The sequence below is a fragment of the Choristoneura fumiferana genome, chromosome 16, assembly GCF_025370935.1.
Source record: "Choristoneura fumiferana chromosome 16, NRCan_CFum_1, whole genome shotgun sequence".
In the NCBI taxonomy this organism is placed as follows: domain Eukaryota; kingdom Metazoa; phylum Arthropoda; class Insecta; order Lepidoptera; family Tortricidae; genus Choristoneura; species Choristoneura fumiferana.
Window position 1 is genome coordinate 9,622,009 of NC_133487.1, and position 13,517 is coordinate 9,635,525.

General features: G+C 38.1%; 3 protein-coding genes across 3 annotated transcripts in view; 2 read left to right on the forward strand and 1 right to left on the reverse strand.

The window, feature by feature from the left end:
* Positions 1-2,949: 2,949 nt before the first annotated feature.
* On the forward strand, positions 2,950-5,903 carry LOC141436196 (dihydroorotate dehydrogenase (quinone), mitochondrial-like). Its single transcript, XM_074099084.1, has 5 exons — positions 2,950-3,439; positions 3,521-3,730; positions 3,889-4,283; positions 4,360-4,697; positions 5,248-5,903. Exons 1-5 carry the CDS (start codon positions 3,413-3,415, stop codon positions 5,457-5,459), a joined length of 1,182 nt encoding a protein of 393 aa, XP_073955185.1. The 5' UTR covers positions 2,950-3,412; the 3' UTR covers positions 5,460-5,903.
* LOC141436197 (ATP synthase subunit s, mitochondrial-like) lies at positions 5,472-7,007 on the reverse strand. The gene is made up of 4 exons (XM_074099085.1): positions 6,774-7,007; positions 6,395-6,680; positions 5,924-6,187; positions 5,472-5,624 (listed from the first exon to the last, which is right to left on the reverse strand). Exons 1-4 carry the CDS (start codon positions 6,795-6,797, stop codon positions 5,590-5,592), a joined length of 609 nt encoding a protein of 202 aa, XP_073955186.1. The 5' UTR covers positions 6,798-7,007; the 3' UTR covers positions 5,472-5,589.
* A 1,353-nt stretch (positions 7,008-8,360) lies between these two features.
* The window catches only part of LOC141436111 (uncharacterized), a 36,219-nt gene continuing 31,062 nt past the window's right edge, over positions 8,361-13,517 (forward strand). The window contains exons 1-5 of the mRNA XM_074098968.1: positions 8,361-8,571; positions 8,763-8,912; positions 10,033-10,145; positions 12,801-13,022; positions 13,372-13,505. Coding sequence (XP_073955069.1) covers positions 8,476-8,571; positions 8,763-8,912; positions 10,033-10,145; positions 12,801-13,022; positions 13,372-13,505 — 715 coding nt within the window. The 5' untranslated portion in view covers positions 8,361-8,475. The remainder of the gene's footprint in view (positions 8,572-8,762; positions 8,913-10,032; positions 10,146-12,800; positions 13,023-13,371; positions 13,506-13,517) is intronic.

The following is a 13,517-nucleotide window of genomic DNA, read 5'->3' on the forward strand; positions in this document are numbered from 1 at the left end:
GATCGTCCCGCCATCTCCTTCTCGGTCTGCCTCAATGTCGCTGGCCGTTCTCCGGCACCCACCACCAAGTAACTGTGCGAGCCCACCTTTAAGGGTGCATGCGACAGACGTGTCCACAGTGTCCAGCCCAGTCCCATTTTAGCTTAGCAGTCTTTTTCCTAATGTCTTTCCTAGTGTTTTTGAGCGCAGCGTGGTGTTCCGGATTCTGTCCATCCGTTTCACATCTAATATGCTACGCTCTATCGCTCTTTGGCAAACCTTAAGTTTGGACTTTTGATTTTCAGTCAGGGACCATGTTTGTGCACCGTAGGTTAGGACGGGCAGGATACACATGTCGACGAGTTTTCGCTTAAGTGTTATTGGAAGGTTTCCTTCATAAGCTGTTTCATGGACCAGTAGCTCTTCCAGGTGTTTCCGACTCGTCTTTCGACTTCTTCATCTTGTCGGTTGCTGAAAGAGACTACTTGGCCCAAGTACACACTCGTCAACATATTGTATTTTCTGCCCATCTACCGAGATCCATCGTTTCGTGCTGTTGGTCATAAGTTTGGTTTTCGACCTATTATTCATCGCTAGTCCAATCTTAAGACTTGCAGTGCTCAGTTCATGCAACATTAATTCGAGGTCTTGGGTTGTTTGGAAAAAAGGACGATATCCTCTGCGAACCGGAGATTCATTAATCTCTTGTCACCAACAACTATGCCCCTGTTTTCCCATAAGACTGCTAAGCTTTTAAAGAGTTCTTCGAGGGCGCTGGTGAACAGTTTGGGAGACAGCGGGTCACCCTGTTTAACACCTTTTTCGATAGGAAAAGACTGAAGACCTGACCTGAAGTTTGGAGCTTGATATCTGCTGTGCTATTGCTGTAAATTGATTGAAGGAGATTGATGTATGGGCTCTATATCTTGGTTACGTAGGGATGTAACGATTGCAGAGTGTGTTAAGCTGTCAAATGCTTTTGAGTAGTCTACGAACGCAAGAAACAGAGGACATTGAACTCGTTTACTTTCTCTATTATTTGGTTTAGAGTGTGGAGGTGATCGGTGGTGGAAAACCCGGGGTGAAACCCGGCCTGCTCTACTTGCTGGTTCTTGTCCGGTTGCCCGGCAATGCGACGCTCAATGATTTTTATAAATGCTTTATAAAGGTGAGAAGTAAGGCTTATGGGACGATAGTTGCCAATGTCGCTTTTATCGCCTTTTTTGTGCAGAACTACTATATTGGAATGTCAAAACATAGGTGGCAATTTACCAGTAAATAATATTGTATTAAATAACTTTGTGATGTGGGGTAGTAGAACTGATTTTCCCAGACTCAGCGCCTCAGTAGTGACACCATCCGCACCTGGGCTTTTTCCGTACGATATAGTTTTAAGGACGGCGTTAACTTCATCATTAGTTATCAAGGGGACGGAATCAGGACGGAAGCACTCGGAATTAGGACTCTCTTTGGAACTATCTGAATATACTAGTGATTTATAAAATTGGGTGCATAGATCAAGAACTTTGCTACGATTGCGGTGTTGTGTGCCATTCTCATCCTTTAAACTAGTTTTTTTTTAATCTTGTACTTTCTTTTTGAACACTATTACTAGCTCGTTGAATTCCTGCAATAATATTTTAATATAGAACCTCGACATCGTTAACATGAAATAAAAAATAAAAATATATTTATTTTCTAAATAAAGATATAGGGTAGGCCCTATATATAAGTAGTTAGCGAGTCGGAATGAAAACTTAGTTGCTTGAGTTACGGATATTTAATTTCGATAAGGAAGTGTACAGTGGTTAGTAATTTAGTTGCAAGATAGAGAAACGGATTTTTGGCGTTAATTGAAAGCGAGCGAGTACGAGAGTTGATTGTTGCGAGCAGGCAGTGAAAGAAGCGTGCGTTCCGCGCGGGCGAGGTCTCGGCAACTGGGGGCGCGCGGCGTGAGCGCCGGCAGCTCTCCGCCCTTCCTTCGTTCCCCCCGCAGGCCATAGTGCGGGGCGTAGCTTGGTAGTCTTGTGCGGACGCATAGTGCTGTGCCACAAAGAAAAGAAAGGAGCACTAGTAACTAGAATTTGAGTGATCAGTAATCACCAGGTGCAAACGGTGAAAAAAAAATTGCTCACTCACTGCCAATGGTTGCAACATGCAGGCTTGGCACTGAAATAATACATGAACCAGACATATCACACGCTTCGAGGGTCGAATGATCACCTGCCCAAGCAGGGTCTCCGTTGGCAATCTACTGGCAGAAGACGGCCAGGACGTCCTCGGACCACGTGGAGGCGATTAGTTGAGAAGGAGGCTGGCTCAATTGGTCTCGGCTGGGAAGAGCTGGAAGAAGCCGCGCAAGATCGAGCCAAATGGAAAACTTTTCTACGAGCCCTATGTCCCTAGTGAGGGATAACAGGATCACATCATCAAGACATATAATTAAAGCCGGCCGACCATGGGCATCAGGATGGGGGTGCAAGGAGCAGGTAGGAGGGGGTGCACCTGCACTTGCAGCTCCCTGGCGTAAAAGAAAATACATAAATAAAACTAAGATACAGAATGAAACCTATAAATCTACCTCCCTATATGCGGGTGCGAGATGCAATGACGGAATTAGCTATCTAGACACCTCTGGGGAGTTATGCACTTATGCCATTGGTGCCTTTTCAGATACTAGGGACAAAATGACCAGTCGTGATTGTTTGACATGGAATTCTCAAACTCACTCACTCCTACGAGATAAATCTGTAAAAGTTAATAAGCTAAGTTCAGTTTTCCTTTTGATCGATAAAAATAGGTATTCAAAAATGGCACGTGTGGCGCGCTGAGTCGCCCACTCATACCGCATTGCATATGTATAATGTATGCAGTGCATTATAAAATTATAATACACTAAGTTGAGGAGAAATATAGGTACCTTCTGAGATGGTTAAATTAGAACAAATATATTTTTTACCGTTAGATCTACTGCCTCTGTTTTCTATTACTAGCCAATTTTTTGCTATAATTGTTTTTTTTTATGAGGCCACTGCCAAAACCTACAAAAAATTACCTGTTTTGATTTAACGTTCAAGGGCATATCGAAAGATTTTCTTATCTTCTTATCGCATTTAACATTTATTTCATTTCTACATGTTTAGCGGTTTTCATTCTTAAGCATTTGGTAACCCTCCAAACCAAACGTCAACTCAACGAAAGAAAACTCAAAAAGTCAGGCAGTCAACAAAGGCAGTCTTTCTATCCAAAACTAACCTTAACCTATATCCGGTCGAATGTTTTGAAGAACTGAAATAAATAACAGAATCTCTGTCTTTTAAAATAATAATATCAATAAGTTATTTGTTTTGTTTTAACCGTGCACCAGACAATGACACCAGCTTAGTTCTTTGACTATTTAGTTTTGTTTGTTTGATTGTTTGACCCTCAAAATATGAACGCCGCCAGGAATCGCGCAGTGGTAAACATAATGTTTTAAAAACTATTCAGGTAATTTATATGACAATAGCTTACTTTTATACTTTTTTGTTTACTTTTGCAGAAGAAACTCAAATCATTATGCTACCTGACTCTGGGAGGTTCAGTGGCTTACCAGTTTATTTATTTGAAAAAGGACTTCAATGGTTATTACGACAATGTGCTGCAACCCATAAGCCAAACCATCAATCCTGAGTGGGCACACAAAATTGGAGTCTCAGCCATTAAATATGGCATGTTTCCAACTCAAAATTATGATGATCCTAAAGTCTTAGTAAGTTGCAACCATTTGAAGTTCTTTCATCTTATTAATTTTAGACATTTGTTTAATTCAGACGTTTTCAAATCTATGTTAGTAAAGTTAAAGGTAGAAAATAAATACTTTTATGTCCAGCTTTGTCTATACACTAACATAACATTCTATATTTTCAGACTACTAAACTACTTAATAATGAGCTATCCAATCCAATTGGTATTGCTGCTGGCTTTGATAAACATGGAGATGCTGTGATAGGATTGAAAAATGTAGGATTCTCTATAGTGGAAATAGGATCTGTGACTCCAGAATCTCAACCTGGCAACCCCAAGCCCCGAGTCTTCCGTCTCCCAGAAGACAAAGCAGTCATTAACAGATATGGATTCAATAGTGAAGGACATGAACAAGTTTATAATAAGATAAAGGTCTTGGACAAAACATTGTTGGATAAATCCATTTTAGGCATAAATTTGGGCAAGAACAAACTGTCGGACGATCCTGTCAAAGATTACACATTAGGTATTCACAAATTTTGGGATGTGGCCGATTATTTTGTAATAAACATAAGCAGGTAAAAAAGTGTCAACATATTTTGTATATATATCATTTTAAATATCATCTTTCTCCTAATCATATATTGGTTTTAGCCCTAATACACCTGGTTTAAGATCACTACAAGGCAAAGAAGTACTTTCTAAACTACTAATTGAGATAAATAAAGTAAGAAATTCTATGCAACCTCAGAAAAGTATACCTTTCTTGCTCAAACTTGCTCCAGACCTGAGTGAACAAGAGAAAAAGGATATTGTGGCTGTGATTAATAAAAAGGAAAGCAAAGTAGATGGACTAATAATCTCAAACACAACTACAGAAAGGCCAGGTTTAGTTCACCAGGATTTATCAAAAGAGGCTGGTGGCCTAAGTGGAAAACCACTAGCAAATAAATCTACGGAAATGATTAAAGAGATGTACAGACTAACTAAAGGTTTGTATTATGTCCAAGATTATTACTTGCAGATCTGTTCCAATAATATGACGTATAAAACAACCAGCCAAAGCTTTGCACGGCCCCATTGGTTAGGAAAATGTATGCAGTGTGGGGTCACTTATATTAGTTACTGACAAAATTTTAGGGTTTTCAGACTTTTCTACCAAATTTCAAGTACCAAGGACAAGTGCCTTGTGTAGTTTTGAAACACCTTTTTTAATTACTACTCGTATATTGTCAAGAGATTGCATTTGCATACCTGAGTATTTAATATTAGCTATAACCTCCTACAAGCATTCTTGAAAAGGGCCTTGACATAGACTTGGACATAAAATAGACAGCAAAGTGATCTATCTATATTCATAAGGATTCTATTTTTTCTTTTGAACTCTAGAACCTATAAAGTTTTAACAGTTTTTTTTTATTTAAATCGTGACTATTATTTGAAAAACCTTGCTTAGTGCTATATACGCAACAAAACAAGAAGGTAATGAAGGGATTTTGTTCAAATAAATTGGACCCATTGTAATTTGAACCTTATTTTCAGGTAAGGTCCCAATAATAGGTGTTGGTGGTGTTTTCACTGGGCAAGATGCCTATGAGAAGATTCTAGCTGGTGCTAGTGCAGTTCAAATATATACTGCCTTGATATACCATGGTCCTCCAGTAGTTTCTAAAATAAAACAGGAACTCGCTGATTTGTTGTTAAAAAATGGATACAGCAATGTGAATGATGCTGTAGGCAAGGGTGTAAAATGATAAATGTATTCAAAATTTTAGATTAAATATTTTATTATTTGTTTGATTTCATCATCATTCTATATTTTATGTATGATTATATTAAATATAATTTGGTTTTATCTCTTTATGCATTTGTCAAATATTCCTTCTATGAAGGTTTTTCATTGACAACATCTGCTGATTCTGTAAAATAACAAGATTGTTTTTTATACTTATGATAATTGTATTAAGCAAAGCTAATTTAAGCTAGTAACACTTATCCCACAAATGCAACATAATGCAATGCATTATGAAATCTGCAATGGACCCTGATATTTGTATGCTTAGAAACATATGGGATAAGTGTCCCTAGCTTTATTATGCATGTTATGTATAAATCAAATGTGTTCAAATATATTTATAATTTATTACAAAATCCATTTAGCCTTATGGAACTTAATAAATCTAACTATTTTCAGTTCACTCTAATGTGTGTTATTTACCTTGTATTTTACACTTAGGTAATTGTGATGATAAGTATTGCTTGCAGTCATCCATGTTGTTAACATTTGTTAAATCAAACAAGACTAAAGTCTCCAGTTTATGCAAAGCTGTGAGGTCTTTGAGTCCTGTGTCGCTCACATCAGGGCATTTGGAAATTTGTACATGAGTCAATGAGTCTCTACCAAATGACAATCCTTTTAAAGCCCTGTTCTCAATATATGAACTATTATGTAGTATGATTTTATGTAGTCTTGTACAGCCCACTGCAAAAAAGAAACATCAGATAGAAAAAGAAAATTCAAAACATCTTCAGACTCCTTTGGTTTTATGCAAATATTCAATAAGCAAAAGGTGGATAACAAATTCCATAAGGTAGGGAAATTTCTTCTTTTCATAGTAAAGGCTTTTTTATTTAGGTTTATAAATGCTGAACTAAAAATATTGCGCATTTTATTATAAAGCATTCATACTTAAATGTGAAAAGCCATAATGTGATATTGATGCATCGGTGGCGTCAATTACTGCCAGTTTTGGGACCTTGTGATCATCTGAAGGTAGCATGTTGTAGTCGGCTAGTGTCTCACCACTAACCCACACCACTTTACCACCATTTCGCAGCACCCACTCGGCGCAAGCACGATCCGGACCCACAAGCCTTATACGTTCTGGGTCCGGTTTATTAAACATCATGTTTACATATTCCCAAAAGGACCTGGTTTGACCAGCCTGTGATATCGTTTTTGGAGCACGTAAGGGCTGCAAGTACAAAGCAAAGTAGTAATAGTAATACTAACAAACAGGTAATCGATATTAAATTGAAACATTAATTGAAATTTACGCTGTACTTACATAACGAACTGCTGCTGACCACATTGTATTTGCAATTCAATTCAAATTTTGGCAAGGATCTTGGAAATTTTGAATTTATTTATATTTTAAAATTGTAAACAAGTCAATGATGTAATCTCAGAAAGATTTTGGTCGAAAACAAACCGGCACTAGCCACTAACATAACATAAACATGGGGGGCTACTATAAAATTGGAAAATCGTTGTTTGTACTGTACCGTTCCGTCCCTCCTCCCACTCTGACTATAGCCTTCCTCTTTGCTCCCACTCTTGTATGTATTAAATATACGCCAGCGGGAATCTTTCCATCCCGCTCGACATTCGAATTTCGTAGTCGCCCCCCCCGATGTTAACGCCCACGAGATTTTCGACACAAATACATACCTCTTTCACGTTAGGGTGCCCCCATATGCAGTCGCTAGTCGCTCGCTTGCAGCGATAAATCTGGTCCCGTGACCCCATTTTGAAGATGATTTTGAATTTCCGCGACTCAAAAAGTAGCGTCGCCGCGTCTCGTCGGTCTTGGCTTGGAAGCTAATTCTTTAAATCTCATTTAGTAGCAGTCGTGGCAGTGGTACAAATAAAAGAAATTGTAGTGAATGAAAAAAATAAATAACACTGTTTTTGCCAAAATTGAAGGTTTTTTTTTCCAGCTAAACATTTTCAGCTTTATCGAATGTCACGTGGCCAGATTTGACGTTGGAAACGAGCGTCGAGCGACTGCATGTGGCCCCACCTTAATAGCCGTAACAGCAGGGCTACTACGAAAATCGAAGTTCGTATCATACCGTCCCTCTCGCTCTCGTATTAAATAGTATAAGTGTCAGAGGAACCGCACGACACGAACTTCGAGTTTCGTAGTAGCCCTGCAGACGATCGAACGGTCCGGCGGACCGACCAAGACTCGAGAGGGCCAAAGAGGGACTCATCTGTCTGTTAGAGTAAGATGGTGGTATGGATAGCCGTCTGTCCGCCGGACCGTTCGATCGTGTTACGGCTTTTAATTCTAGTTCCCTGAGTAGTCTGTGTTGTTGTCATGGACGTACTACCCAAAGACATGGGAAAAGCGTTACATTTTGATATCAGTGACTGACGATTCCGTTCCAAAAGTCACAGTGAAAAGTCATTGTGACTTTATCACGCCTGTTACTCGTGTCATTGCATGATATTTGTGACACGTCACGGTCCTGTAATGAATGTTTTTTTTTTGTCACAAGTCGCACTGTTATTTCAACGTAACTGTGTCACGCCTGTTACTCATATCACCATATGATATTGTCGCGGTGCTGTTATATTATGACCGTGTTTTTGTCACACCGTTATCACACAAGTAATTGATCCAAAATAACCTTCAAACTTTTACAGGCTTAGGACTGTCACAGCACTCCACAGCGTCGTTAGGCGCTAGGAACAGTAGAACGTATGAGATTTTGTAACGTTGTTCTTCTGTGAAAAGTTATGGCTTTTCCATAACTTTTGATGGCGAGTCACGGTGACTTTGTCACCTCACCGTGACGTTATTTATCCCCCATGTTACGTTCATCCATGGTTGTTGTTGACTGTTGTGTTGTTTGTACGTACTGTACTGTCACTTTACTTACTGTCACAGTCACAGTTCACTCACTGTAATGTAATTTTTTTCAGTGTCGGTCAGCTTTTATTATTGATTATATATATTATAAACAATTAGGAATAGGTGGAAAATGAAAGCCACTTTGATTTTTGATAATGTAAACGATTTATTGTTTTCAAAATGGGATGAAGAATTTATAGAACGCATGAAATCTCTAAGCGAACAGGTAAAGTACCTATAACACTTCTGATTAAACTAGTTTATAACACTATATGATTTCTTTAACCGTTTCTTAATGATTTAGTTACATTGACTGACCTGTATGAATTAGTAATTGTGTTTACGTACGTACCAGGTACTGTACTCGCTAAACTATTGATGCAAATAAAATGTTGTCTTGTTTTTAAATCCTATTAGGATAGCGAATCGAATAATGTTACGGATAGTTACAATGTGTCGCAACTGCTGTCGCCGATCATCACATCCCAACGAGTTATGGCTGCCCAGTTTGGGAACACATATTCTTCCATGCAATGCAAAGATGACACAACTATAGTGTTTGATGAGGTAATTATATCTATGAAAAATAATCCCTATTTCCTTTGGTCACACCTTGACATGAAAATAATTTTACTGATTTCATCCATCTTTTTCTTGTTCTAATACCTATACTTGGTTTTGATAGGTATTTAACTAAATGTAAACAAAACAAAGTCAACTGGTGTCTTAAATATTAAAACTCCCCCAGTAAACTATCTAAACATTAACATTTCCGTATTGAAATACACAGTCTAGTTGGAATTACAATGATAGATATGTAAAATGTTTAAAATCCTTGAATGTACCAAAGCTGGCAGCTGAAGTTTGTTTACATTTAGTTAAATACCTATCCAAACCAAGTATAATACTTTGTAGAAGGTTCTTATGGAAAAAAAGAAAATTGCGCAAAAAATTGGAAAGTTAAAGAAAACTTAACCACTATTTTCATTAGCAGATTAAATTACATTTGTTAGAATATTAATTGTTTTGTAGATTTTTTATGCAACACAAATGAAATATGAAATTTATGTGGATTCCCATTAGAACTTTTGGGAAATCCCGGAATTTTGATGTAATTTGGTATGTGATCTGGAATAATCATGGCTATTTGTTATCCTAAGATTCCCTCGAGATCTGAATAAATTCCCATAGTTTCTATGTCAGCTATCTATTTTAAAAAGCCGTGGTGGCCTAGTGGTTTGGCCTCTTGCCTCTCATGCAGAGGATCATGAGTTCAAACCCCAGCTTGCACCTCTTGAGTGTTTCGAAACTCATGTGCAAAATTACATTTGGAATTTATCACAAGCTTTACAGTGAAAGTAAACATTGTGAGGGAACTTGCCCAAACCTGCAAAGTAATTCAATGGTGTGTGTGAAGTTCCTAATCTGCACTGGGCCCACGTGGGAACTACTATCTAAGCCCTCACATGCTAATAGGAGGCCTGTGCCAAGCAGTGGTATGTCTATAGGCTGGAATGATGATCTAATTTAATACAATGAAGAAAATACATTATTTGTTTGTGTGTTTGTGTAGAGGGTAATTTCTGTAAGTCTTGAACTGATTTTGAAAGTCTTTCACAAATAGAAAACTACACTGTCTTATCCCTGATTACTATAGGATACTTTTCTGAATGATTGCATTTTGCAGTGGCTGGATCATGTGTTCATGATCATCAGCAAAGAATCCATTGATGATGCAGAACGAGAACTGCTCGACTGCAAGACATTGGTGCAGCACATCTGTGGGCAGAATATTAATCTGTGAGTGTGTTTACTTATAGAATAATTATGTACACAATAATAAAATATTTAAAACTTTGACTTTTCTCATTCATAACTATTATATTTCGGGACCTAATCACAGCTACTTTATTTACTTAATCCTAAAATTACCTGATTTTTCGTGTACTTGCACATTATTACTTCAACACTCAAGACTCGCAAGATTTTATGCCATTTCAGCTAAGCCTTAGTACACTACAATCACAAAACACAGATAGTTCAGAAGGCAATCTCCTGTATGTACTTCACTTTACATACCTACGCTCGGCGGCCGCTCTAAGGTTGTCAACTATGGCTTATGCACAAAAAACTATTGTGGTAGTGGCACTTGTATCTAGTTGTTTGATTTATTGTTGAAAATGAAACGGGAAGAACGGAAATATAAATTAATAATAACTAAAATTTTTAATTTTAATGTCATTGTTATATTTCAAATTTGTCACAGAAAATATTTTGCGACGATTTCGACATTGGCGAAATGCACGATTATAAATGCAAAAGTGTGTGTGTTTGTATGTTTGTCCGTCTTTCACGTCGAAACGGAGCGACGAATCGACGTGATTTTTGGCATAGAGATAGTTTATAGGCCAGACATAGACATAGGCTACTTTTTATCCCGGAAAAATTCACAGTTCCCGAGGGAACAGTGCGCGATAACCGAATTCCACGCGGGCTAAGCCGCGGGCAAAAGCCAGTTAATATTAAAGTGCAGGGTTTATACTGATTCAAAATAGGAAACTATTATCCTACTAATATAAAATAAATCGATCTTAGATATTATTCGGGGCCCGGGGCGGGGCGCTTACATATCTACCTAACTGTTCTGTGTACGTTAAAACGAACCATTGAAATACAAGCAGATACCTACTTACCTCTCTGAAACCACTGGTAGTTTAAAAAACGTCAATTCACCGTTTAATATTGAATTTAACCAACCGTCCACTGAACAGTTATAATAACTCTTTTTTGTTGCGCCATTAAGTATTGCACAAAAGAGTTCACAGACGCGTGTCTCAAGCGCATGGCACTCCCGCTCGCACTGGTCCCAACCGTGCCGAGATATCGTGTCCGTGAGCAGTGTCTATGTGTGCGTTGGCTCGAGCGCACTTGTATGGAGATTGACTTCTGATCTATCTGTGTTTTGTGCTACATACAATGTCTTGGAATAAGGGCCTACCTACGCTAGCTGACGCGGTTTGTAGGGAAGGGTAGACGCATATTAAGAACAAAATAGTATCGAGCAGCGCTAATTTTACGAGACGGATTTTACCTGTACTCGCGCCCACAGGCGTGCGCCCGCTCTGTGCACTAGTGATGTAACGAATGTCATTTTTTTAACATATCTGCTACCGACATTCGCGAGTGCGAATGCGAATATTCAGTTTTTCGTTCTGGCGCCAATTGTAGACAGTCTCGTTAACGAAGTGCGTTCCGTTTGTATTTTGTTCCGAGAATTAGCGAGTTTATACGAACGCATTGCAAAATAAATAAATAAATAATAGGTACCAAATGATTAAGTGATGACTGATAATGTGATTACGAGGTTAAGTTACTTTTTTAGGGTTCCGTAGCCAAATGGCAAAAAACGGAACCCTTATGGATTCGTCATGTCTGTCTGTCAGTCCGTATGTCACAGCCCCTTTTTTCCGAAACTATAAGAACTATACTGTTGAAACTTGGTATGTAGATGTATTCTGTGAACCGCATTAAGATTTTTACACTAAAATACAAAAAAAAAACAAAAAATTTTGGGGTTCCCCATACTTACAACTGAAACTCAAAATTTTTTTTTCATCAAACCCATACTTGTGGGGTATTTATAGATAGGTCTTCAAAAATGATATTGAGGTTTCTCATATCATTTTTTTTCTAAACTGATTAGTTTGCGCGAGAGACACTTCCAAAGTGGTAAAATGTGCCCCCCCCCCCTGTAACTTCTAAAATAAGAGAATGATAAAACTAAAAAAAATTATATGTTTTACATTACCATGCAAAACTTCCTCCAAAAATTGGTCTGGAACGAGATCTAGTAAGTAGTTTTTTTTTATATGTCATTTTACTTGCTGCCACGGAACCCTTCATGGGCTAGTCTACACCGCATCAACTCAAAATTAATACAACATTTTAATTTAGACAAATCAAAGAAGGAAGGTCTAAATTAAAATGGTGTATTATTTTGTGTTGATTCGGTGTTGGTCTGGGAGTGAGACTTGTTCTAGATCAAACACTAACTGCGATCCAACTTACCTCCCGGCTCTTTTAAAACTTATGCTCCCTCCAACGTACTTTGTCATCCCCACTACTTGCCATGTTTAAAACATCTACTTTTTATTTAAATTGCTTCATAAATAATAACTTATTAAATAATATGAATATATTAAATATTATTGACTTAATTTACATTTGAGCCTAACATAAGTAATAGATTTTTTTTCGATATTCATATTCGCAAAACATTCGCTGAAATTTCGCGCATGCGAATAAGCAAAAGTATGCGAATATCCGCGAATGCGAATGCGAATACTCGTTACATCACTACTATGCACCCGCGCCAGCTAGCGTAGGCCCTAAATGAAAATGACTATTAATTTGAGTAAACAGTCAGATAAAACTTGTATATTACTTTGTTATCAGACTTCAGTCTCCCGTTTATCGCAACTGGCTGTCGGTACTTCTTGACAGCCGAAGCAAAGGCGACTCCATACCGGGGGCAAGCGGGGTCATAGGTGAAAGTGGCGCCACAGCTGCTGCACTCAACGCACTCAAGAGCGCTTCCAAACAAATCAAGTGCTCACCGTACCAGCATTATCATTTGATGCTTTTCGTTGGTGACAAACAGCTAGCTTTGTACTCCAGGTATTTTTAAGAACCACATGATAGGTACAGTTTTACTAGGACGTTATTTGCGAGCCTTTGCGACGATGACGACTTGAGTCGACGGCGATACAAAACCGCCACCAAATCAACATTTAAAAAATCATGATAATCGGAAGATGGTACTGTACTGCAGAGATTTAAAGGTTTATTAAAAACAAAACAATTAAAAATAATAAGATTTCTGTTCGTTCCACACTAGAAAATACTTATCCTTTTCGGACTACTGCTTGAGTGAAGAGGACAAACTGAAGTATGCTATGCCATTATCTATATATAGTATCAGTGTGTACATACATTATAGTATCGAAACTTTTTTGTTACGTTCAAGCCGTGGAACTGAAGATTTGACGCCGCCAGACTTGATCCTGATGAGTATTCAGTGCATCGCCGCGCAGGAATATTGGAAAGAAATTGAGGAAACTGTTGAGAAAAAGGATGACGACACTACTATGCTTTTACCTTGTGAGTGATCAT